Source organism: Choristoneura fumiferana, chromosome Z, assembly GCF_025370935.1.
Source record: "Choristoneura fumiferana chromosome Z, NRCan_CFum_1, whole genome shotgun sequence".
NCBI classification, from domain to species: Eukaryota; Metazoa; Arthropoda; class Insecta; order Lepidoptera; family Tortricidae; genus Choristoneura; species Choristoneura fumiferana.
This window is the reverse complement of record NC_133472.1, coordinates 35,015,124-35,042,569: the sequence shown is the minus strand read 5'-3', so window position 1 is coordinate 35,042,569 and position 27,446 is coordinate 35,015,124. Positions and strand designations below refer to the sequence as shown.

Here is a 27,446-nt window from a genome sequence, read left to right as displayed (position 1 = left end):
GATAACTCACGTCTTAAATCGACTTTAGCTCGACATGTTTCAGGCTGATTCCTATAGCACCTCCTCTGGGAACACACTAAAACGCTCGAATTAGCTGAAATGTCAGTGGTTATTTCACTGAATATGAGTGAGTCTCACGGTAGTTTTATGTTCAAAATTACATCGTACCATGTCTTCTTTAAGTTTAGCTTTTGTATTTCCCAATTCAGTTGGAAAAACGGGATAAAAATAGGCAATTCGTTATTCCATAGATCTATCTCTCTGCTTACCAATTTTCATCAAAATTCCTCCCGCTGTTTTAAGAGGAATATCTATCATCTTGTATGACAATTAGGGGATACTTTTTCTCTACAGCTGACCGGCGTACCTATAGCATGTTGGTGACTTTTGGTGCTAGTGCATTGATCTCTTTTGCATGGACTAAACAGAGTATTGTCGACGCAAAAGTTGTATGTGTGCGTTAGCCCTTACTGTTCAACTTTGGTACCAACTCAGTCATTAGGAATAGATTTATAATTCAGGACTTTAACGACGACATATATTTGATCCGTGCCTATCTAATTTAGACATCTAAGGTTATAATTACCTATTCGTGCGCGGCAGTTGCGAGCAAATAACGACCAAACGACCATTCGTCGCTCAGAGCTCGCACCAGACGTCACTACATTTAATACTATTAATTATTTCCCTGATCATGGTTCTCTATCGCCTCGAAAGTTCATCGGAAATCAAAGCTGAGAAAAACACATCGAATGATAACCACTGGATTGACAAACCGACCAAGAAAGGGTTTTTTGCTAACAAATTTACAGAGTTCTGCAATAGAACGGATTTGCACGGGTATAAGTATATTGTCATGGAGGATATTAATACTACTGAGAGGTGTGTTTACTGATATCTTAGTTTATTAATTAAATTAATGTGTCATTATTAAGTTACAGAAATACGTTACATTAACCTCCCTTAAAAAAAGCCTCGCTGCCGGTAACACACGTACCTACTAACATACATACTTTGTAGGTAGGTCATTAGTTACTTGGCAAGAATCGAGTCGAAGCCCTGAAGCTTCATTGCCTAGCGCGCGGGCACCGCTCTTTCTATCGCCTACACCGTTTGCAGGAAAGAAGTGGTGAAAGTAAAATGATTTTGAGTGCGTAGATAATACGCCTTTTAATCTGCTATAAATCAGGATGAGGTTATTTAAGATTATTTATCCACACCCATATAGTAAATCCTCCATTATGCGTTCAAAAACAGCATTACGACATTGGATTCTATTATGAACAGGGCTGTATCGTAATGGTCATTACGATACAGATATCCATATCGTAATGAGATTTCATACATCATTACAGCACGGGGGCGCGCCGCGACGCGCGCACAAGCAGCAGCAGGTCGACGCTCGCGCAGCGGGCGCAGCTCGTGCTCGTTGGGCAGACATCTACCTAGTTCTCGTTAATGCAGGCCATTCTCAGTGGTTCTTGAACACATGATAAAGGATTTAATATTTGGATGTAGATAAAATATTGTATGCAACTGTACGTAATTATGCCTTAAAACACTCATGTGACCCTATTATGAAACCCTCGTTTTATGAAACCACACGCGTGTTTTAAGGACCCCTATTACGATACAGTTGCATAAATAACTACAGCCTTATTCATAAAAAGTTAGAGCCTCCTTGAAGGCTCCTTGAAGCCCCGATGCTAAAAAACATGATTCATAAACATCTGTTAGCGCTATTCAGTCGATCAAGGCTCTGCTAAAGTTAGAGGACCGTAGACCCTCCTTTATCTCCCTGCTAAGTCACAAAATGGCCGCCACAAGTTTGAACAGCTGACTTTGACAAGAGCAAAAAACCATACCGAAGATATTTATAGTGAAGGCAGGGCTACGCAGATTTAAAAAAAAAACTGGAAAAATTATTTTCAGGAATTTGTATTTAAAAATCCTCTAAATTAGCAACAATAAATTAACAATAAATATGAAAAAAAATTAGGGTGATTAACATAATTATGGTTTTTTGCACAACATAAACATGCGAATCGGAAATGGCGGGAAAACAAACATCTCGCTTTTTATTTTTTTTTCTGCTAATTTGCTGTCACTGCTGTCATTTTTTTTAATTATCGATTAGGCCATTTTTTGTCTTTGATTTGTCAAGGTGGCCAACATAACGCGTCTAATCCGTCTATCAGCAGCTCAACAACTAGCAGACTGCTAGCAAGTGTTTATGAATCATACTTCTTGACAACGGTCTAACAAGCTTAATCAGTCTGCTAAGTAACAGACCGATCAAACCTCAATTAAGGATTTTTTATGAATAAGGCTGCTATTGTTTACAGAAGCTGCTGGGCGCTGGCTGTGGTGATTAGTATCGGCATCGCGGTCTACTTCGTCGTCACCGCTTACAAGTGGTACGCCAGGAATCCTATAGTCACGGTAAACTTTAACAATATGGCAATGACAGCCATTAATTTTCTTTTCGTCACACTTGTTCGTCAATGACGTTATTCCACGCCTGTATACTAAAAGACAATGGCCTCAATTATCCCCGAGGGAATTGTGGATTTACGTATAGTTTTCCTCCCCATATTATGTTATGAGTTTAGTTTTAAAAAGTTAGTAGTAAGTACGTCATTTCGTGGTTATTTCAGACTAAAGAGGTTTCAAGTCAGCCAACGTTTTATTTACATCTTTAAAACTTAGATATAACCTAATTTTACACCACAAAAATTTGCCAATCTTCATGAAACTTCGTTATTTTTGTGTTTTAAATTTATATAAAATTGTCTTGCAATAATTTTAGTAAATATTTTTTAGCATTTTGGAATAATCTGGCCGTAACCGCCGTACCGCCTTTCGAATTCTAAACTTAACACGGTTCTTAGTATTATCTCTGGTAAACGACTCGAAAAAAGCGACAATCAGGGGAGCTACCACGAAATTCGAAAATCGAAGTTCATATCGTTTTCCTGAGACGCTAATATTATTTTATACGAGAGTGAGAGGGACGGTACGATACAAAATTTGATGATGATGGCGGGTATATTTTATTCAGTTGTTTTCTTAGTGTCTTGCTTTTATTGAGCTGTGAAGTGTTGGACACACAATCATTTTATTTTTTGCATCTTTTTCCTCGCAATGTGATGAAAATCATTGTGTGTATCACGGGCCGTAAGGGGATAACAAACTCGGGTCATTAAAAGACTTCTAATAGACTCTCGTTAGTAATCCCTTCTTACGCTCCTTAATGCACAATGTACTATTTTTTTCTCTGTAGGTATAGAATGGTAGTTTACGTTAAGTACTTAGATACAGTTGCGTCAATGATGAGTGTGGCTCCAAAGCGTTTCAACAGCCGTATCCTTAGTGTTACGAAAATCGACTAAAATAATACCTAGTCAACTAAAAGTCTCAATCACGATCACCACGTACGTGGTGTGATAGCCGCAGAATTGTGATTGGATTAAGTTCATGGACATCATCCTTACATTTTTTAACACACGGAACACGACGGTTTAAACCATAGTAAAAGTGGTCGAAGTCCCACCGAATCTTTAAATTTTATTAAGATATCACTTCATTTTAGCACTTTTGCCACTGTTCTTGTGCCTTCTTCTAAAATGCGAAGCATATCTTTGACCTCGACTGTACCAGGTAAGGAGTCAGTTAATATTCTCAATTATTGAATTGCCTTTTGAGTCCGTAATAAATGTTAAAAAAAGAAAGCCGGCAATATGGTACTAAGAGTCGAAGGTAGTCGAAAAATCTAGTGTTGGTATATATTGGTTTGAGAGCCAGGAAACCTTCCTTCCTTTCATATAATAATATGTATGATACACTATTAAACCAACTGAAAAGTGGGTCCACAGACAGATATTGCTCTGTGAGTGGGTCACCTACAGTCCACTTTTCTAGGAAAAGTTCATAGACCTATCGCATTGGTTGACTAATGAATCCATTACGAAAGTAACAATGAGAACGTTCTACGGTGAGTCAAAAAAGAAATGGTTCGGTGGTATATTCTATTTGTTCTAACATGATTCAAATGACAGATGCCAAACTGACGGAACTAAGGCTTAAGATTATTAATTTCTCATAAGATTTACAATCACTTACTTACTGAGAAAACATATTTTTCTTAAGAACTAAATTAAATGCGCAAACTATAGAGTAATTCCTACTGTTACGCAAACTATCGATACTTTTGCATGTACCTAGTGCTAAAAGTGGCAATAGCATTAGGTATTTGTTCGTTTAAACGCTAAGCTATCGAACTGAAAGTCTTATTTGAATTTTAAAATATAATTATTCAACACTTAGAGTGTCACTTTCCGACTCTGACGAACAATCTTGCAAATTAATAATAAGTTCGTTTATTTTACCGATAACCCTCACCTCTAGCGTCATATTGAAACAACATTGTAAGGGCGATCATTAGTGAAATTAAGTTAATATAACAATTTGTTAGCAAGTTTGAGTTCAAATATTCGGACAATCAGCAGTTTTAATGCGATTTAATTTTTTCAAGCATTACCTATATTTCTGTTGAAGAAAATAAAAAAAATAGTTACCGTCACACAAAGTTAAATAATCATCATGTGTCATTTGAAACATCTTAGAACAAATAGAGTATAGGTAAATGTAAGCATCGGTTTATATGCCAGCGATTTGCTGTTAATGGCCCTCGCCCGCGGCGACTTTTTGTAGCGATACTGTCGCGCGCAACTTATGTGCTCGTATGCTGTCGCGGTTTAGTCGCATTTGCAACGCGTTACAGAAACGATGTCAACGCGCTACTAACCACGAAGTGCAAAACTCGAACTTCGTAGGTTGCCAGGTTGCTGTCCCGCTGACGCTTATGTCATTTAATACGAAAGTGAAAGGAACAGTGCGATACGAACTTCGATTTTCGTGTTTCGTAGTAGCCCCTCAGTATCGATGCAAACGCGCGACCGTATCCGACGACATCGTGGAGAGAACGGAGGGAGGGTGAGAAGGGAGGGAAGGTGAAGCTGAAGCGCAACAGTAACGCGTTTGCATCGCGACTGAATCGAGGTTATGTGGGCGAGGGTAGGTATCGCGACTGTATCTAGATGCGAACAAACTAGCGACAGCATCGCTACAATAAGTCGCCGTGGGCGCGGGCTTTAAATGGGAATAAAGTGCCTGCTTGTCATCGTCTCGTCGACGAGCACTGAAAGTACGTACATCTGCATTCTAGGTGATCGAGAGCACTCACGGCGCCATTTGGGACGTTCCATTTCCAGCCGTCACCATTTGTGATTTAAATGTCATTTCACGGAAAGCAGCACGAGAATTTTCTAATAATGTGTTAGTATCGCTACATACCTACTATTAAATGCCTACATACTATGCTATGCTATATTACACACTAACTATTTAGTACGCATGTCCTGCATAGTCCTGATTATAATTTTCTGTTCCCTCAATAAATGAAAAAAGCTGGTCTAAAAAGTAAAAGTTTTTTGTTAAAATTTTCATTTTTAATACAAGCCTTTTTTGCTGACTGCACTTTTTGTGATACTACATTTACGTACCAAATTTCAAGTCTATGCCATTTACGTATGAGGAGTTCCATCCTGCACAGACGATCCTGGCTGGACCACCAGAATGTCACTGCCAGATTATTGTATTGTCACCAGATTTACATAAGTATGCCAAAATTCACGTCAATCCGACTTCTGGAAGTGGGTCAAATTCAACTTGCAAGATGTGACCTGCACATACATAGATACATACATTAAACATTATACATTGCAAGTTAAATAATAGCTTGTAAAATAAGGGCCACTTAAATTTCATCGCAACAAAAACGGGCCAATTAGAGCGTTTCCACCACCTCATTTTCATGGTCACATGTTGTTATGAATGGGCTGTAGAATTTGATGACATTTTCGTCTATTTTTTAGACGTCCTGTAGGATCTTCTATGTGAACAAAAATGTGCCCACGAAAATCATAGGGAATAACGCTCGAATAAGAATACAAAAATATAAGTAAAGTAGCGATGCCCGGGACTTCTTCCGCAAATAATTAATTACTAGCGCTTGCGGGAACTAGGTATACAATTTTCTGGGATAAAACTATCCTAGGTCCTTTTTGGGATCACAGACTAGGTATCTTCGTATCAAATTTCATCGCGATCGGTTAACAAGTTACTGTGTTTAAGTGTTAACGGATTAGGATAACGCGTTCCAATACTTTTTATCTAAATTAGGGTTTTATGTTAGAAAGCAATTCAATACAAATACTTTTTATTGGAATTATTGCATTTGTGTAAAACCATAAACATTTTTATTTTATTTTCGTATTGCCGAAGAAACCCAATTGGCTCCCTATTTGCTTTTCAGTAAAAATATTTTTATTCAATTTAGGCTATAACAAGCACTAATTAATGTAAAAAACTCAACGAGAAATAATTTTTAAACAAATTTACAATGTTATTCTATGATAGATATCTACATCACAAGTATTTAACACAACTACATTTTTAACACAGTAGTTTACATTCGATTTTGTTTGCACTCCTACGAGATAAGTCTATAAAAGTTAATACGCTGAGTCTGTGTTATAGTTATCCTACAGATCTATAAAATTAAATATTTAAATTAAGTGGTTAAGTTGACCTGGCGCACGCGGCGCCCCTGTAGTTCCTGTTGGATGGAAATAAATTGAAAAATTTAAACGAATATGCTTCTTAAATTTTTGATGGTACGATAATTTTCAGGACGTTGCCTCCCAGGGTGACTGCTGATGAAGTGTTTGAATATATTCGCTGGGCGCCTCTTCTCCATTCCACTTTCAGATCGAATGAAACTCACAAAGAAATGCTGCATACATTACAGGATGTCCTGGAACTAAACCATATTAGCATGCAAGATTTTTTTACCAAGGTGAAATTTAACTACACAGTCGACCAATTTGATTCCTGGTCCACCATGGACCTTATCAAAGTAAATAATTTTATTTGTCTAAAGCAAGCAATGTGTATCGAATGACGTTAAATGTCATTACGAAACGGTTCTGTGATGGCGTAGGAATCAAAGTTGTTGACTGTACCTACCTATACTTATTTTGTAAATTTTGTCCATGTCCATTTGAATAAGGATTTCTTTGCAGGCGAAATATCGCTAGGTTGGCGTAGTATTAAGAGGTCCGTTTGACGTCACCGTCTTGCTGTGATTAGCTCATTTAGTTATTCAACCAATCACAAACGTGCCACAAACGTCAAAATCGACAAACGGATTTCACGATACTAGCGCCAACTAGCCTGTTAGCAAAACCTTGTACTATTATTCTATTCTGTGACAAAACCCTCATTGGCTGTGCATACTGCTTGCTACTGACTGTAGCAATGTAAACTTACCACATCACAGTCTATAGCAGGGGTGGCCATCCGGTCGATCGCGACTATGAAGTATGTAATTGGTAGATCGCACAGGGTTTCGTCAGTAAATAGTAGATCTTCTCATCATGATCAAAGATATCGAAAATACAAACTGAGACATGGATGCACAGAAAAAGAGACCAGCGCTGGAAATCGAACCCAGGTCCTCAGCATTCCGTGCTGCGTGCCATACCCCTACACTACCACTGGACAGGAGTACAGACACGAATTTCTACTATGCACACATATCTCAGGTTGCTTTCTTCTACTACGCTACTTAAGCAGCAGCACTAGCGACATCTATGTTTCGCTCTCATCGAGAAAAAAAAGTAACAAATTTGGAATTGAAATAAAAAATACAAAAAGACTCCAAATAACCAATCATAATGATCAACGATCTTCCGGATGTGGTGATGGTTTCTACGTGCCTTTTATTTGCCGACGATTTAAAGCTGGTCCGAGTGATCGAGGAAATATCAGATTGTCACAAGTTGCAGGAGGACATCGACAAAGTTGTGCGCTGGAGTGTGAACAATAAGGCTGTACTTTAACGAATCTAAGTACCACTAGTACCAGTAATAGTACTATGATTTCGTTAAGCCGCGCGCGCAGCCCAGTATATCATCAGTACAAGGTTAGTGGAAAACCAATGCAGCGAGTGACGAGGGTGCGGGATCTCGGGGTCCGCCTAACTGCCGATTTATCTTTCCGTGATTACATCAAGTATCTGCAAGAAGGCAATGCGAGCTATGTATATGAGGCTCTCGTAAAGGGTCACCTCGAATGTAACGCCGTTATCTGGAGTCCACATGAAGCTAATTATAAGTTAATGTTGGAACTTATTCAAAATAAATATGTTAGGCTCCTTTACTTGAAATTATATGGAGTGTATCCTGGATTAATCAGTTGTATCCCACGCTCTTCGTCTTGGGAATGGTGGGATACAACAAGTGAGAAGTGAGGCTGGAACTGGCCCTCGCTTCGTATGTAGTTAGGCTACTGAGGGGTGAGTTGTGCAACACCGGGGTGCTGCGCGCCATGCCGCTGTACGCGCCGGACCGGTACGTGTGGCGCCGTCGCCAGCCACCGCTGCTGGCGGTGCCCGCCGCACGCACTAACTTGTTGCGGGAGGCGCCGCTGACGAGGGTTATTCACACTTTTTTTTTATTCGACTGGATGGCAAACGAGCAAGAGGGTCTCCTGATGGTACAAGATCACCACCGCCCATAAACATCTGCAACACCAGAGGTATTGCAGATGCGTTGCCAACCTACAGGCCTAAGTTAGGATATCTCAAGTGCCAGTTATTTCACCGGCTGTCTTACTTTCCACTCCGAAATACAACAGTGCAAGCATTGCTACTTCACGGCAGGATTAGCGAGCAAGATGGTGGTAGCAATACGGGCGTACCTTGCACAAGGTCCTACCACCTGCACTATCAATAAAGTTGCGCAAAATTTGCATATTTACGTGCTCCTTGAATCACTTCACAAAGGCACACAAAGGTAACTATGTTTTTATTGTGTTACACGTAATTATTAAATATATTACTATTTTTATCGGTTGTTCGACTTTATGATTTTACCAATATATTATTTACTATTGTCAATAGCTTACAAGTGTTCGTATGTTAATGTCTTAATGTGTTTTAATTAATTTTGAATTTTATTATTGTATAACTTTATTTTAATGTCATTGATCCTCCTACGAGTAGTTAGAATTTTATGTTAAATTATTCTTTATGTACGATATTGACAACTTAATTGTAATGCTGGAATGTGATATTATTTGATTTGTCTATCGCTTTGGGCACATCTGTAATGATATATTTAAGTTTTGTGAAATTATAAATAAATCTTAGGTCTTATCAAGTTGGCCACCCCTGGTCTCTAGCCATTTTAATCCCAATGGTGCTCCCACACTGGTGTTAAGTATAAAGTGTTGTATAACGTTATAAAACATTTATTTTATAACATTGTATAACAAATTGTATCAAATATTATAGAACTTTTAAATATTGTACAACAATTTAAAACCTCTAATTTATTCTATGGTTTATGGCGTTTAAAATATCTAATAAGTTGTAACAAAAGTTATAAAGTGTTAGGCAATGTTATCGTGTTCTAAAACGTTATATAACATTTGTGACTGCCAATGTGGAAGCACCATAACCACAGAACCCACTTTAAGAAACGTCCCAACGTGAGTTCCGCGGAACTTCAGTGCTCCATAGGCTCATTTTTAGGGCTCCGTAAATCTATCCATAGTATTGTCGGTCAGGGCGTGATTACTGCGCTCTATCGGCTCTTATTGGTGACGCCAAGAAGTAGATAATAGTTTTACGATGGTGCATATATACTGCCTCAGGGATCATCCAAAAATTACTACAGTGAAGAATATTATTGAACGCTGAGTCTCGCTGTGTTCACACAAATTTAAAAAGGGTTTCGAGCAACTAAAAATTTGGGAACTACTGCTGAAGTCATGTGTGAAGCACATCCGATTGTCGCAGGTGTCCCCAGGATTGTCGTGCAGCGAGCTGGTGCAGCGCTGCATGTGGAAGAATACAGTGTACCGATGTGACTTGCTCTTTCAGCAAGTGTTTGCTCAGATCAAACTCTGCTGCGCGTTCAACTACTTCGCTGTTGATACAACACTTTTTAATAAAAACCCGTAAGTAGATGAACTAAAAACAGTTTTTGTTGAGAATCGGACTCGAATTAATCCGAGACACGCGCTGAAGTCCAACACCTTCAAGCTTTCATTTTCCGAAAATATTTCCCAATAGCCTGTCTAGAGCAGGGATCACCAATTAGTATCTTAGCGGTCCTTTTTTTAAAATATAATTACCATCGCGGTCCGTTTCTAGTAAGTAAATGTAATGTAAGTATGAAGGTTTTTTTTACACATCAATGTAAAAAATTACCATTTCTTGCCTTTTAGTTGCCTGAAGTTTGTAGTTACTTGTAAGTTGGGTGTAAGCGATTATCGCTAAATCCTGGAGATATCAGAGACAAAGCACAGGATACATTTGATTAAATTACGTACCTACTCAGTGATAATAGTTACTGTATAATTAAGGTCATCGGTCCGGATCCATTTCGGAGCCATTGGTAACCCCTGCTCTAGAGTTTAGACGGTTACTATTTTTACGGTTTGCGAATTATTTGTAGCCGATTTCACCGTAAAATTATAAAGCTTGGAGGTGGTTTGCGGCTACAGCACGCGTTCCGGGTTGACAAAGACCCGGGTTCAATTCCTAACTCCAGTAAGTATATTCTGTCTTTGTCTTTAAGAAATAAAAACTAAAAAGGAAAAACAAGTGTTGTAGTTTAGAATTTTGTCAAGGTATCTTAAATTAGCAGTCTTAATTTTTGATTTGGTCACGATTTTGAACTGTTGAAGACTTCTTCTTCGCTTAATCGAGTTCTAAATTAGGTACAAAACTTATTGTTGTTTTAATTTCTTTTTCCTTTTTAGTTTTTATTAACTTTTTTTAAGGGTCTTTTAGGATCTTGAGTTTTTAATTACTTTTTATTTCTTTTTGCCATGCCCTTTTTGCATGTTTTTTGCTTTTTTTCATCCCTGACGGCAGGTAAAAAATTTAAGCAACCCGGTGAGAACCGAGTTATTACGCCACCACGTCACTGACACTCTTAGTTCGTTTTAGACTTGCAAGAAAAATCGTGCAAGTTGCATTACTTTGCGAAACTGTAAAACCAAGTTTGTAGTGGTCAATCGAGCCCCGCACGCAATGTAATTCCACTTGCACGATTTTCCCTGCAGGTCTAAACTGGGATTAACAATGAAGATTTTGTTTCGTACTGGAAATTTTGTACCCATTTTTTTGTTTTATCTGGTAGGCTGCGAATGCCTCTGTTCTTATCATTATGCCCATATATGATATCGCTTTGATAAGCTAAGTAGCAATTTAACATGTCAATGTAGGTACACTATTTGTGATTTTTTATTACTTGTGTCAGTACACAAAGTACCTACTACAAGTATCACAAGTGTGTTCAGTAGTCAAGTACAAGTAGTCTAAAAAATAAAAATTCTTTTATTCTTGTATCAGAAACGTTCTTTTATTTTTAGACTACTTGTATAATAAATATTTATTTTACATTTTATTATTTTTTAAAGGGTTTCCCAAAAAGGACGCAAGATTTGAAATTGATGAATAACACATTTTTTTCGTTATAATATATTTGTATATAAAATCTTGAAATACATAAAATAGGGTTATTTGTGGCATAATAGTACGTCAGGCAAATGTCCTCCTAGGCTTTGCTGGCACATACGCACTCTTTTGTCAAAACTTTCTATGACCATTTTGCATAGATGCGGCTGAATTTCTCCAATGCAGAGTCGAATTTCCTCTTTTAAAGCATTGCCATTTGAACGGCTTGTTTTTGGACGACCAGTGGAATGAACATCATGAATTGATCCACTCTCCCTGAATTTTGCAACCACTCTGCTCACAGTTGATGAAGTCAAGTCAATATTCCGACCATATTTTGCACGGAATTTTCGAACCGTACACGCCAAACTTCTTTTGAAATATTGTTCAATAATAAAAACGCTTTGATCTTTCGTAAAACCCGCCATTTTTACAAACCCTAAACATTCAGCTGTCAAATAGTATTTTTTCTGGGTTGCCAGCGCTAAAATACAAAAATGGCGGCAAATTTAAATCTTGCGTCCTTTTTGGGACACCCGATATTACACAATAGGTACTCCGCATTGCCCATTTCCGTGGGCTTTTCGCAAAATCCAGTTGATTATTTAGCCGTAGTTTGAAGCTACGGCTAAATAATCACACCAGGTTTCATATCTATAATACTCAAGGAATAAGGTTTTAAATCCTCCCTTACTCTTTTCCTACATCGCGCGATCTCAAAGATTGCGAACGATGCCTTTGGGATCGCAACCCACACTTGCGCTGGCTTGCAGTTTCAGCCGAAAGCGAAGCGACCTGCCTGGCTAGAGCACGACTGCAGCACTGAGTCTCTCGCCGCGGTCTTCCTCAGACTCCTGAGACCGTGCCCCTTGTAGCCTCAATTCTTTGCGACTTGCGAGACTTTCGCGCAAGATTCGTTTTCTTTTCGGGAAGGCAGCATGGTTGTTGTTGATTTTTTTTAAATATGGCTCTGTCCATTGGAGGACAATTTTGCCAGTGTCATTTATTTATTTATTTATAACAGTTTACATTTTAGGTCTAGTAGGTTTTGCCGGTTTTGCTGTCTTAAGGTAAAAAAAAATCTAGAAAATGCTTAAATTAAATATGATGAACGATGACAGCGCGAAGAAAGGAAGGCATGGTAACGCGTAAAAAAATGCGAGTCCCAAATAGTGTTGTTGCGATAGCGATAGTCTATCGATCGATAGTATCGTGATACCTTACCTGGCCTTCAAAATCATTCATACTATCGATAGTCCTATCGAAACTATCGTCCCTTGACGATACTATCGATAGTATTGATAGTGAAAATAAGGCGATACTATTGAACTTGGTCAATACTGTCGATAGTATCGCGTCAAATAAAAGTCGCTACTACTTATTGCTAAAGATCAGCAGTATCGGTACTATTGATTTTTAGCAATAGTATTACTTATTTTCATCAATTGATAGCGTCGATAGTATCGACTTTTTTGACTCGATACTATCTATAGTATTGACCAAGTTCAATAGTATTGCCTAATTTTTCTATCGATACTGTCGATCGTATTGCAGCATGTCGATATTTTCGATAGAACTATTGCGCTATCGACTGTTTTTCAAGGTCAACTTAATGTTTACTCAGTGCTCCAAAAGATGGCACTGTGCAATGTGTGGCAATTAATTTATTGTCGTTTAATTTTGTAGAGTTAATTAGGCAAAATCCTTCCTCAGTGGCTTATTAATGTCATCATGTCACACACAACGTATTAATTTCAGCGCCATCTGTTAGTTTAGCAGAGTATTTGATAGTCGAAGCACACTTGAAAAAAAAGTCTGCACCTCCTTCCTAAGAAGCGTCATAAGAATCAGGTGCAAACTAAACTCAATCGAGTGTAGTGACCCCCTTTATTAGGGGTTGAATTTTTATAGCCTATAACCTGGCTTTTCTCGATAGATTAGTAAAGTTTGCATCAAAATCCGTTCAGCCGTTCTCACGTGATGCGCGGTCAAATAAACGACAAACAGATAAACAGACAGTGGAAACAGCTCTAGTGGAAACAGCTGAGCGGAGCGAGGCTAGGTAAATGAAGCGTTTCTATTGATTCATGAAAAACACATTCCTCGCAACACATCCTCGCATATCTATCCTTCCCGGGCGGGAACGCGTCCTTTGGCGTTCATGATAAACCCTATTCCAAAAACCTATTCTAGTAAATACGTCTCACCTGTAGCTACGTCCGTGAATGTGTGTCAGGGGGGCTACTACGAAAATCGAAGTTCGTATCGTACATCGTACCGTCCCTCTCACTCTCGTATTAAATAATATTAGCGTCAGCGGGACGGCAAGATACGAAGTTCGAATTTTGCACTTCGTAGTATAGGGCCTGAGGTGTTCTTTTAGCGCCAAGGACCTGGTTCAGTTCGACGCGCCGCGGCGAGTGGCGTCGTGCGGCTACCAGACCGCCCTCACGGTGCTCGTCAATAGCAACCCTTCGGACTACTATAGCAGCACATCCGCGACCCAAGGTGTCTTGGTATGTAAATGTGCTGTAGAATGTTAACTCACCAGCACGAGCTAGTGTGGACAACACCAACAATAAATTAAGTATCTTTTTTTACTTAAGTGGCAATACCGACAGTCGCTCTCTTGCTTCAGCTTCTTTACTCTCTGTAATCACGTCTTTCGCTAATCAAAATATTTTTAACATAAAAAGCTTTTCCATGAGTATTAGAGTCAGCGCCCTACAACTAAAGTCTACTCTACATACTGGTCCTTCGAACCGGATTTGATTCAGCTGGTAACAGGGGATTACTTATACACAGGTAAAAACCGGCCGAGTGCGTTGACAGTGGCGCGCAATGTACTAGAGTTTCATACTCGTAAGGGCAAAGATATCGACACGGCCAAAGTTTTGGTAACTTTGGCCGTGTCGATATCTTTGCCCTTGACTGTACTAATATGCGACAAATATTCAGTATTAAGTTTCGATCGACTATTATTCCTTAATAAATAGCTGTGATAGTTTTCACTCTAAATTCAGTGTAAACAATCAATCAAGTAATACATATATTCAATAGGCGTTTCATTTAATCTCACTAATTCACTAATCACTTGTAAGTCTGTTTGTTTGTTTGTTACCTTATTACGTTGAAACCGCTGAACCAATTTAGATACAATTCGGTATACAGTACAGATAATTGGAATCCCGGAGAAGGACATAGGATAGTTTATACCCGGAAAATTGAAAAGTTCCCGCGAGACAGCGATAAACGAATTCTACGCGGTCGGAGTCGCGGGCAACAGCTAGTTGGTATATAAAGGCAAACCTTAAAACTTGTTATTTATGTGCCCGAATATGGTTGGCAAAGCCAAACTTTGTTTTAAAAGTTACGTGCAATGTAATTGACCACTCTCTCATTAGATGTGTAAGTATAGGAAGGTCTCAGGCGGGGTCTTTACTAAGGCGTTTGGCATCCAGTTGTTCAAAGCGAAGCGTTTCAAAATCTGTAACAGCCTTATATACAAGTTGCGCCATTCAGCTAACAAATGACTGCACAGACGTCGACAATACTGTTACTCTTTAGGACTAAGACCTGTAACGTAACTTGTTGTGTTTTTTGATCTTTAATAAATAAATAAATAATATAATATAACTACTATACAGAACAGAACAGACAGAAATATCAATTTTTTAAAGTTATTTCACAATGTACCTACGTTTTATTTCTCAGGTTTATATAGACGACGCCTACAACATACCGGACTCGGATTCACCGGTCCGAATGGTAAATCCGTCTACTGAAGTGCTCATCGCCCTCTCGCCGGAGAGGACATACGCCACGCCCGGGATCAAAGCCTTCTGGCCAAAGAAGAGGGAGTGCTACTATAACGACGAGGTATTAAGTAGTTCTAGTAATTCAGAAATTAATTAAGTTGATGTTTTATACAGAAAGCTCACTGCTAACTTAATGTTTGTGCCCGAGTTGAAAAACTTCGAAGGCGCGATGTAGGATTTGGAGTTTCTATACTTGCTCACTAGATGGAGCTAGGAGTCGCTACACAACGTTACGTAGTACTAATTCACGTTACGTCACTAGATGGCGCTAGGAGTCGCTACACTACGTTACGTTACGCTACAATATCTGGAGAGATCTCTCTCCACCCAGACACATGTTATGCCTGGGGACCGAAGTCTATAGGAAGAGCGTCAAAAGTTGAAAAACTTAGAGGGCGCGATGTAGGTTTTGGAGCGACTGACTTCGGACTGGAATAAATGTTTCGAAAACTGGTTCGATCGAATGAAAAAGTGTATTACATATCACGGTGATTACTTTGAAAAACCCAAACGACACAACTTAAAAGGCAACCCTCGTACGTTTGCATCGAACAATTGAGAGACCGATTTGCTGATTAGTAATTGACGCAAGATCGTTTTTAATTGACGCACTAGTTTGACGCACATGTGCTTAGATAATGTTATTCAATTTAAGTAATCTAGCAATCTTATCCAATTATCAAGATAACAATTAACTTTTCCTACGAGAATGTTCCTTGTTTAAAACAAATCATATAAATAAAAAAACCGACACCCACTGCGGCTCGCGTGTCGAACAAAACACTTAAAAGGATTTCGTTACATAATAATATTAATAATATATAAAAACCAGTTAAGAGCGTGTCGGATACGCCCAAGATAGTGTTCCGTAGCCATTAAATGTTATACTTTTCTACGAATTTTGTCTTTAATTCGGAATATTTTTAAGTTTAGGTATATTTTATTATCTTAGGCTGCTATTTACTCTAAAACTACAAAAAATTCTCAAGCAAACTTCATAATTGGGATGTCCCAATTTTTGACAACATATAATAAATCGAAAACCATTTGGAGAAATAGGCTTTGTGAAGCGTTTTCAGAAATCAGATTCCAAAAATGTGATAAACTGAATTAAATAAACAAAGTTTAAGTAATGACCCTCATTTGACCCCTGCAGTGTCTCGTCACAAAGGCAGTTATAAAGCAGGTCTACACTCTTAAGCAAATTGACAGTTTGAAATGTTGCTGTCCTGCTTATAATAGCAAAGAGTGACAAAGATAGAACTTTAATCACATGATGCGCACCCGGCTTTAAACAGTTGTCATTTATCGTAAATTCCGAAATGTATACGACTATTTGCAATGTATTTTTACAAATTAAATTATTAAATTACTACGTTACAAGTAAATACAAAAGAATTTAAATATCAGATTTAAATAAAAATATCTATTTACTATCACACCATTAAACAAACATAGGAATGATCGAAGCTAAAAGAAGAGAAATAAATAGAACTATTTGTCATGGTTCATTCAGGATCAGGACCCTAGTAAGCCGTGCTTGAATTAAACGGTCTCTGAACTTAGCTGCGGACAGACAGACGGACAAACATGGCGAAATTATAAGGATTCCTAAAAAAGCTAGCTATATGAACCATCGTTTGAACGTTCCTTGTACGAGTACGGAACGCTAATAAAATTTACATCTGAACGTGTATGGACAGTCAGATTTTTTTTTCTTATAGGTAGAGGTCACCATCTTTATCCGATTTAACGTGTCTTATATAAATATAAAAAAAAATGTTTTTGGGACAATCCTACTAATATTATAAATGCGAAAGTTTGTAAGTCTGTTTGTTTGTTGGTTTGCTTGTTTGTTTGTTACTTCATCACGTCTAAACCAATGAACTGATTTAAGTAAATGAAATTCGGTAAACATATAGTTTGAGTCCCGGGGAAGGACACAGGAAACTTTTTATCTCGGAAAATTGCATAGTTCCCGCGGGACAGCGATAAACGAATTTTGTCGCGGGTAACGGCTAGTATTTACATAATTGTATCAAAATATCTGTCTGTGACATCATCAGAAATATGAGGAAAATCAAAGTAATTTGCCGTGGACTTAGGTAGGTACTCCGCTCGTTTTAATTCATTTAAGTACCTACAGCCAAATCTAAGTCCACCTTAATATAATCCTCGTGAAAATCAAATATTCGTTCCAACATTTTCTTTCTTTTGTTATTTTTCAAGTATTGCTATATAATCAATTATATGTATGTAGGTACATTTTTGATTTATTTTGATTGATTTTCATTGATTTTTAGTTTAACATAAAATAAAAATTATAAAAAAAATATACAGACTTTTTTATTTGTGGCTGTTGACACCTGATTACCTTGGTCTTAGACTTAGATTTTTCTTTTGTTTCAGTTGAAAATTGGCCAATTCCGCCAGTACTCGTATCACAACTGCCTGGCTTACAGAAAGGTTCAGATCATCAGAAAAACATGCGATTGTATTCCATTCTACTTTCCAGTAACAGGTAACCTTAATTGAGTTAGGTAGGTAGGTTTAGCGTTTCGTTTTCTTTCTTCTACCAGCAATTAGGTATATTATTGGTCATGTAATCTTAGCTCTGGTCTCAACTAGTCCAGGCCCTAAATAAGAAGGCCCAAAAAGTTAGTTTGAGCGTAATTATGTAACAAACATTTTTGCAATTTTTGTATGGAACTTTTACGTATGTACAGTCGCAATCAGATATTTTGGAGCGGCCAAGGCAGAGTGGTGGATAACGCTCATTTCGAAAAGACTGGACCGCTTAAGACTCTAGAGTCTGAAAGACTCGGCTATATTTGAGAATGAAATTGGCTTATTTTATGCGTATTGATGCAAGAAACCGTCTTTGCGGCCTTTGAGTCGTTAAGCGTCGAGAGCCTTTAGGGTTCGAGTGTTTAAGCCTCGAAATGAGCGTTCTTCACAACACTATCAAGGTGATCAAAAATATCGAAACATGAACTCTAATATCTTTATAATAGAGTGCATGTGCCGATATTTTTGACCACCTTAATTGGCCGCTCCGAAATATCTGATGGCGATTGTTACATGTTATGTTTAATACAAAGTCATGATCAATACATGATCAATATATTTACCCGACTGCGAAGGAGGAGGGTTATGTGTTTGACGCGTATGTATGTATGTAAGTATGTATGTATGTCTATTCCTATGTCCCCTCGTAAGTACTCAACGGCTTAACTGATTTTGATAAATGATACGTCATTTAGTAAATAAGTCTATGTAAGTGAGCTTGTAAACAATGATTCAAAACATGTGACTGCTGACATGTTTCGAAAACTAATTTAGCTTGCATGTTGACCTAGGTAATTATGCAATTTTTTTGACAAACGTTTATATCATCCGTTATCTTGGATCCAAGAAAATAGTGTGTGTGTGAATAGTAAGTAGTAAAATTGATATCTTAGTGTAACCAACTTTAAAAAACCATTTCTGCAATTAGCAAAAGGCAGTTTAGTAAAACGACGAAATCAGATAAAAAGGGCAACTCGTTTTTTCATTTCACTAGATTACTTAGTTTAGAGGTTTGATAAAATCCCTGTTACGGGTCAATGAGTTGACAAAGCAAACTCGCAAAGTCGACTCGTTTTAATCATTTCACTAGACACAATTAGTGAAATTATAAAAATCTCAATAAAAAAATAGCACCACTGCCGCGGATCGAGCGAGTGAAGCAAGCGAGATCGATGTAGGTGGAGTGAATACGACTTTGTGGGTTAGGTAGAAGGGCAAGGGCGGCGAATGAGGCGGCAGCCTCGAGTGAGGCTCGCCCTCCGCCCTTCGCTAAGCAGAGTGTAGACTTGCAAGAAAAATCGTGCAAGTTACATACTGTCAAGGGCAGACCTCTTGAGGGGAAGTTTGACCTTAAAGGAGGCCTAGTAGGTTATTTCTGAGTAAAACATTAAGACGTTTTAACAATTTTAATTAAAATCAAAAACAAAAATAACAGGCCTAGTTTGACAAAAATTAAAAGTATAATAAGGATCTCAGGGTAGTAAGTTCAAGATATTTTTATTAGAGGTCGGTTCTGATTATACGGTCTCACTGGCCTACACTTCCCTGGAGTCGGAGAGAAGAACCCGGGGCGATGAGGGCTGGTCACAGCAGGGGGGCCTGGTCCAGCAGAGCGGTCGTCGGTGCCGAGGTCAAAAGGGGCCTTAGGGCGGCAAGACGAGCAGCCTGGACAGTGTTCCACGCCGGAACGTTCAGGGTCTTGGACGAGCCAGGAAGGATGTGCAGTGCTCCGGACGTTTTAAGGCCGTCAGGGCTTTGTGTCAAGGCTTGACACAAAGGCCAAGGTTAAGGCCAAAGGGCAAGGGCTTGAGCCCTTGGGCGTAAAGGAGCCGTCTGAGCCGTGAAAGTCGTAGCCATACGGAGCTGCCCTGTAAATTAGGAGGTGTCAGTTGTGGTCCAGTGCTAGATTGTTTGCCAGTCACTGCTCTGCAGTGATACCAACTCTCAGGGTATGCTGAATTGCAGTGAGTGGCAGAGACAATCATACGGAGTTATAGGCAGGCAAAGGAAAGTGATTCTAATTTTATATAATTATTTTAAAAGCAAAAGGAAAGAATAAGTGACCGAAGTGACGGTTAAAATTTGAAATACAACGGTTCACTAAATAACCGTTAGAAGTTTATTTTCAAAATTAAATGTTACTGAGTTGAGTTTGAATTTATTTTAACATCGGAGAGCATCCGTTGAATAAAAGTAATAAGCATAAACATAGGTTCTGAGTATTATAACAACGGATGGGAGAAATAAGCAAGTGTCAATTAAAATATTAAGTATTGGCCCGGGGAAGCCTTCAGTTCAATTAGACAAAGTTAAAATTATACTTAAAGAAAATAATTCAAATAAAATACACAGAAAAAGACAAATTCATAGGTCAGAGTTAAATATCGGAGAACTTACCAAGTCTTGAGCTTATGGAGCTTTCGAGGGAGCTTGTTTGGTGTGAGAGGTTTAAGCTTTTAAGGGCAAGAATATTACAGTTAGAATCCCCCCCCGGTCACAGCTGAGCTGATCGTCAACGCCCCCTTGGGACGGTAAACGGTCAAGGGTGAGTCGGTTATAGTGATATTGAATGATACCAACTTGTGTAGTGAATTCAGTGTTATAAAATGCTAACTTTTATAAAATAAATAAGTACATAATAAATAAATATTAAATACATATTAATACGTAAATAAAATATGATTAACTTAATTGTTTCAACCAAGAGAAAACTACGGTGGCGACCTCTAGAGTTCGTCTGTTATTCTGCTCAGAGATCCCTAATTGAGGAAAGCGCCATCTAGCTTACAATGAGCTAACTAAGATGTCAACGATCGCCTGTTTGCATCGTGATATTACATTACAGCGCTCGATTGACCACTACAAACTCGTTTGCTTTACGGCCTCGCAATGTAATGCAACTTGCACGATTTTTCCTGCAAGTCTAAACACGGCTTTAGGTTTTTTTTATTGAGATTTTTATCAAATCGTTAAACAAATCAAGTGAAATGAAAGAACGAGTTGCCGTTTTTCTTCTTTTGTCATTTCACTGAACTGGTTTAGGCTTTTGATCAAATAACTGTTTTTTTCTAGAGAAATAATAAAATGAATTAGATTAGATTAGATTTATTTATTTCTTTACTAAAAAATACATTATAAATACATGTCAGGTAATTACTTATAAGAAATTCTCAAAAGGATCGTCAAATTCTAAACAAAAATATAATAATGTATGATAGTATCAAATTACAATAAAATGTCCGTACCTAACATAAACTTTTAAACATCCTGCGTTATTTGATCAAGTTCCTTAGACATTTGTTCAAATTTATGATTTGGCCATTTTCTTGCAACATACTCGTACAGCGTTGTTGCGCATTGGCCTTTTCCATAAATATTAAGATACACTTACTTAGTCTATTTAATGAGGCTGCTTTATTGATTTTTTTTACTTTCAGAATATCATCGAAGCTGTAATTTTAAAGATATGGAGTGCATAGAAAATGTATCACGTATGTACATGTATAAGCGTATTTACAATGTCAAACAACAAAATGGTTGTGTCACGTCACATTAGTACGTTACAAATATACATCATTTAGGGGCTCTTTCACCATCCATTGATTAGCGTTAACCGCCGGTTAAATGTGATGCCGTCTCCGTCTACTCGAACAAAACAAATAGAGACGGCATCACACCTAACCGCCAGTTAACACTTATCAATGGATGGTGAAACAGCCCCTTAATATACATAATTTAACAATTCTTGTACGTATTAAAGAGATTGTTCCTTCCATTATTTGGAACACTTCGAAGCACTTACGCTTGACATTGCGCCAATAATGAAATTTGATGCTCATAGTATTTACAAACGCGTAGAAAAGACGAAGCAACTTCGAATTTTATTTAATGTATCATTATTATTAACAAATGTAGTAAACCATTTTTAGGTTCCGTAGTCCTACAAAGATTCGTCATGTCATGTCCGTTCGTCCGGGACTTACAGACTGTTAGTGGATAGGCAATATAATCCTTTTCAAACAGCTTGGGTACGGTACGGTGACAAATGTTCTGACATGGCCTGAAACATTCGTGGCGTGGAATGGAAAAAAAAGCAAATGTCATCGTACCCAAGCTATTTGAAAATGATTATAGAAAGATGTCATTTTGCATGATCATATAAATAAGTTAACCACGCCGACAAAAGGATAATATATTGTACCTGCCCTTTATACGTAGAGTGGAGATGTTTCTGTTTATCTCGTTTTAAACCCCCAGTGTAATCTTTGGATAAATCTTGCAAAAACATTGTAAGTTTACTAAGACCATTTTTTTATTTAGAGACCCATATGCAAAATATTAGGCTTTAAGCAGTGTTTCCACCAATAATGTGTGCGGATGTGTTGCGAGGAATGTGTTTTCATGAACCAACTTCCGGACTTAAACTTTAAGTAAGTACTATAGCGCCGAGTCCTAATTTGACAGCATACTGAACGGGTAAAAAGAAACAATGTTGCAGTTTTTTCGTATTTGAATTTAGAAAATATTTTAACGTAAGGTAGTAGGCACGCCTGCAAACCGAGTAATACACGGTTCGTTACTCAGACGCAATACACAGTGGTATTCAGTTCTTATCCATGTCACTGCCTGTTTTAGGTGCCGTGCCGCATCAATACCTATTTGGTTTCAAGGATCCCAAGTTTATTTATTTAATCGATTGTTGTAGGAGCCTCGAAAGAGACTGTAACGATTGAGGTCGAGTCTGGTGCCTTGGTGGATTGCTTGCCCGAGTGCGAACACTACGACTATCCATTGGAAGTTGCGGTCGGGATGCTAGCAAAGCACGCCAAACTAAGCGGATTTGCGTTCTTGTTAGTACATTTTTTTCATAGAGTCCTCACGAACTTTTTAGAGTACAAATAAATTGTACGAATAACTGTCGATTGTAGGTACTACGTAGAGTACAACTTTTTCAATGCAATGTGTTAAAAAATATTAAAATGTTTTTCAAAATCTGTAAGTATTTAGTCTGGGAATTCTCAGCTCGGCCTGTGGAACCATGCATATTAAAAAAAGTCAGAACTAATGAGAATAGAGTAGCCATAGCCATTGCGTAATAACTGTGTATCTATGTAATCTGTAGTGTTTTGTGGCGTTCATTATGTAGTTTTTTTTTAACTTTACGAGATAGATCTGTACCTAATCTGGCAAACGAGACTATTAGTAAGTACTATGTATAAATTAAAAATGAATTGAGATCACAGGTGTACGTACTTACATGTTTTTACTGTGAACGTTTTAACGAAGTCAACAAAATGTTCATGTTTATATCTACTTATTGTATTATGTTTAAAGCTACGTGTACTTGGCAATGTCTTCATTATTTTATACATGGTGTGGGTGGATGTGCAGCTCATCAAAGTTCATGTTCATGTGAATCACAGAGCGTATTTTTTTTTCAGTAAGGAGGTCAATTTGGGTAATAACTCGCTATTGAATGTGTTCTTCAACGATTTGGTCTCGACCAGATATCGCCGCGATGTTTACTTAAACTGGCAGAACATTCTCGGTTTGTATTTCTCGTTTGAAATAGTTGTGATTCTTTATGAAGTCTTTACAAACGATTTTAGCACTTATTGATAAAGTACCTAGACGTTTTTCAAATCAATTAGGTACACTAGTTTGCTGATGTCGTTCGGAACTCCAAACAAAAGATCGGTTTCTTTTTTTTTTCTCATTAAATCTTCAGGAAAAAGAACCCCGAAACGAACGTTGAGTCCCAAGTGACTTACAGTCAAGTGCAAAGATATCGAAACTGCCAAAGTTACAAAAAAAATATACACGACTTTATGCGCTTAACATTAAGGTCGCGTATGCCTACATATTTTTGTAACTTTGGCCGTGTCGTGTCGATATCTTTGCACTTTACTTAGGTACTGTACCTACACATATTTATATTATGTATCCCAGTAAACTATGAACTACTTCTTGTGTTCCTGTAATAACTCGAATGTAACAATGGTTTTAAATCGTTAATTATTTTTAAGTGTTGACTTACTAGCAACTAACTTTGACCCGCGGTTTCGTCTGCCAAAAATCATTTATTGCTACCCCACGGGAACTGCAATTTCCGCGATAAAGCTGTTCTATGTCCTACCTAGGGTCTTTAGCTATCTCCATAGTAAATTTCATTTAATCGGTTCAGTGGTTTAAAGCGTGAAGGGCGAAGGGGTAACATACGATTAGTACTAAATGAGTAACAAAGTTTTTTATTTCAGCTTCATTTGGTGGTTTACTCAGCTTAATGCTCGGCTTCACGCTGATATCTGGCTTCGATTTGGTTATATTCTTCACCTTTAGGATGATGTATGATGCCTTAAACTCTGTTTTTTCGAGCAATGATGTTAAACAAAATAACCAAAGCAAGAGGCGCAAAGTCAACAAAGTATATATCCAAGATCGTGGTTCTCACTCTACGGACTTCATCTCCGATAAAACTAGAAAGTTAGAACTTGAATTGCGTTACGGCAAAGTTAAGTTTTGAAAGAAAGCGTTTTAAGAAGAGTTATTAATTTATTTTACTACACCTGTAACTATTTATTTAAAACACACGCAAAGTGCAATAGGGTGAGAAAATTAATAAAATCAGGGCAAAAAAAATCATGTAGTTTTGAAAATTGGTAGGTACAGTGTACAGTTATACCTTACGGTATCAAGATGAACATACTAAAAGTCCTCAAGGGTGGAGGGTATGCTGAGGGTGTAAGGGGGGGTTGAAGGTACCTTATTTTAGGGTTTTGCTCATATCTCGAATATTTTTATGAATAGCATTATAATTACTTCAGATAAAAGTTTCTACATAAAATTTCCTACAAATTTAGTTATATTAATTTTTGCTATACGTTCAATACTTTAGGAGATACAGGGTATTTAAGTTGACAACGAGATATAAAATAGACGATTAAAAACAAATGAAAAACGAAGTAGGTTTTAAAATTTAGTTTTAGTACAAATATTCGATATATGAGCAAAAATCTGAAGTTACCTTCAACCCTCCTTACACCCTTAGCACACCCCCATCCTTGTGGTCTTATAGTACGTTCATCTGGATACTGCAAGGTATAACTGTAGTAAGTACCAATTTTCAAAATACACGGAATTTTTCTCCTGATTGCCCATATTCGGCTTTATTCGGTCCTATTACAAAGAAAATACCTAAAATAATGTTCAGTTATATGACCTTTGTACAGTCGAACAAACTGCATCATGTACCAGGATGGAACCTTTGTGCAACTAACTAATGTTATAATGACATCTCATACTTTTGTCAAGGAAATCATAGTGAAATTTCAGTTTGTTCGACTGTACCTACATTGAGCACGTATTGTGAATTGTAGTTTAAGCATTATGAAGTATTTATAATATCTATCATGTAATATATCTTGTAATCTGTTGCACTTATACAGATTTTCTGACTCTATTATTAAAATAAATACACAATTTATTATAAGTATATAACGCTTTAAAGGTGTGGCTTGTTAGATTACGCTGTTATGTGTGGACAAGCAGTAGTTCCATCCTTGTCAACGTTTGTATCTCATTTTAAATAAAATTGGAAGTTATTCAAGGTAAAGTTGTATTATTTAACAACCGCGTGGTGTTTAACGTTAGTGCTAATGCATGTCTAAATTCTGGAGCGACGGATTCCCCGCCACCGCACGCCGCAGCTTGTAACTAATATTGTTGGTGATACGAGTATGGCAACTAAAGTTATCCTATCCTTAACTTCAGCTAAGCCTCTTGCATATCGATCGCCGTTATGTGCTTGCTCTAGTTACACCGATAATGTAAAACCGCTAACTTCAAGAGTTACAAGATAAACCTGAAATAAGTATCCTGCTGTGGGTGGATGGGGAGCTGCAATAATAAAAAAAAAAATTTTTTCACCTCAGCACCTCAAACAGGCAGGTTTTGCTATGAGAAATCAGTGAGCAAAATCGCATTTTGCTCACCCCGTGAGACAATAGTTATTTGTGCAACAAGAGAGCAAAGTTGTTTTTTGTTGCGAGTGTTGATTTTGAATCCCGAGTAAGCGAAGGATTCTACAATTGAATCACGAGCGACAGCGAGTGATTCTAGGTTAGAATCCTGAGATCAGCGAGGGATTTAAACACACGAGATGCAAAAAAAACTTTGGTCTCGTGTGACACATACAATTTTTCACCTCAGCAGTGAGAACATAATTTAAATGTAACATAAGAATAAAACCACATAGGTATATCTACCTGTTTACAAAACAATCACATTTTTTTAAATATAATCCGAAAGAAACAAATATAATAATCACATTTAAAACCCTTACTCAAAAATGATACGTACAGTTGCGATTACATCTTTAAAAAGTCACCAGAAAGTTAAGAACAATACGAATCTCATAGGTACTCATAAGATGCATTGTAATTTGAATCTAGAACTTCTTGTAAAATATGTCATACTTATTTTTTAATACCGCAAAAAGTCTTATTTTTGGGTCATTAAAAAGGTTGAGCAATAAATGTACTTATAATTTATTATAAATGTTATTAAACCTTTAAATATGTTTTTATTAAGATTTAGATTTCTATTACATAAACATAAATAGATTTGTTACAAATTCATTCAATTTGACAAATATTTATTCCAACTGTAGAGGCAGTATACGGAATTATTTATAAAAAAAGAACAAGAGTAGCGGCTTTCGTGCAACGAGGTTGCATACTTTATTAAAAGATCGGGAAAATTAACATTTTGGAAATATTTCGTTGTCATGTAATTTTTTAGGTATCGATATATTTTTAATATCATACATTTAATTTAAGATTGTAATCAACACATTTGATCCTATCTCTCGCTTTTTTCGTGTTGAAGTGAAAGTGACAGATCAAAGTGAAGTTCAAATATTTGGAATTCAGTGAGTAGACCCAATCCTGTACTCAGCATTTAAAAAAAAAAGTTACTTTGTCTCACGGAGTGAGCAAAATGCGATTTTTCTCACCCCGTGAGACAAAGAAACTTTAATTATTTTTTTAAAATGCTGAGTACAGTGTTGGGTCTACTCACTGAATTCCAAATATATGAATTTCACTTTCACTTCAACATGAAAAAAGCGAGAGAATGTGTTGATTACAATCTAAATTAAATTTACGGTATTCAAAATATATCGATACCTTATAAATTACATGACATGACAATTACATGAAATATTTCCAAAATGTTAATATTCCCGATCTCTTAGGTATATGTGATTTTAATCTTATGTTACATTTAAATTATATGTTCTCGCTGCTGAGGTGAAAAATTGTATGTGTCACACGAGACCAAAGTTTTTTTGCATCTGGGCGATTCCATTATCGCGGGTGCAACATTTTGACTCATTTAAAGGTTTCTACCATAAAAATAGGAAATATTTTATAAAGAATAATTCTTTGAAGGTTTGCTTTTTAACGAGT

The 27,446-nt window shown here is 37.3% G+C and overlaps 1 protein-coding gene across 3 annotated transcripts; it reads left to right on the top strand.

Moving 5' to 3' along the window:
- The first annotated feature begins 646 nt into the window (after nucleotides 1–646).
- On the top strand, nucleotides 647–25,574 carry LOC141435658 (sodium channel protein Nach-like). Of its 3 annotated transcripts, none has more exons than XM_074098405.1 (12): nucleotides 647–882; nucleotides 2,346–2,442; nucleotides 5,228–5,337; nucleotides 6,769–6,919; nucleotides 9,926–10,086; nucleotides 13,977–14,109; nucleotides 15,308–15,472; nucleotides 17,821–17,932; nucleotides 21,417–21,470; nucleotides 22,685–22,829; nucleotides 23,421–23,527; nucleotides 24,237–25,574. In XM_074098405.1, exons 1-12 carry the CDS (start codon nucleotides 695–697, stop codon nucleotides 24,500–24,502), a joined length of 1,689 nt encoding a protein of 562 aa, XP_073954506.1. In that variant the 5' UTR covers nucleotides 647–694; the 3' UTR covers nucleotides 24,503–25,574. The 3 variants fall into 3 exon arrangements, with proteins under 3 accessions (XP_073954506.1, XP_073954497.1, XP_073954509.1); XM_074098396.1 differs by having other exon boundaries at nucleotides 6,754–6,919; XM_074098408.1 differs by lacking the exon at nucleotides 21,417–21,470 and having other exon boundaries at nucleotides 6,754–6,919.
- Nucleotides 25,575–27,446: the final 1,872 nt, after the last annotated feature.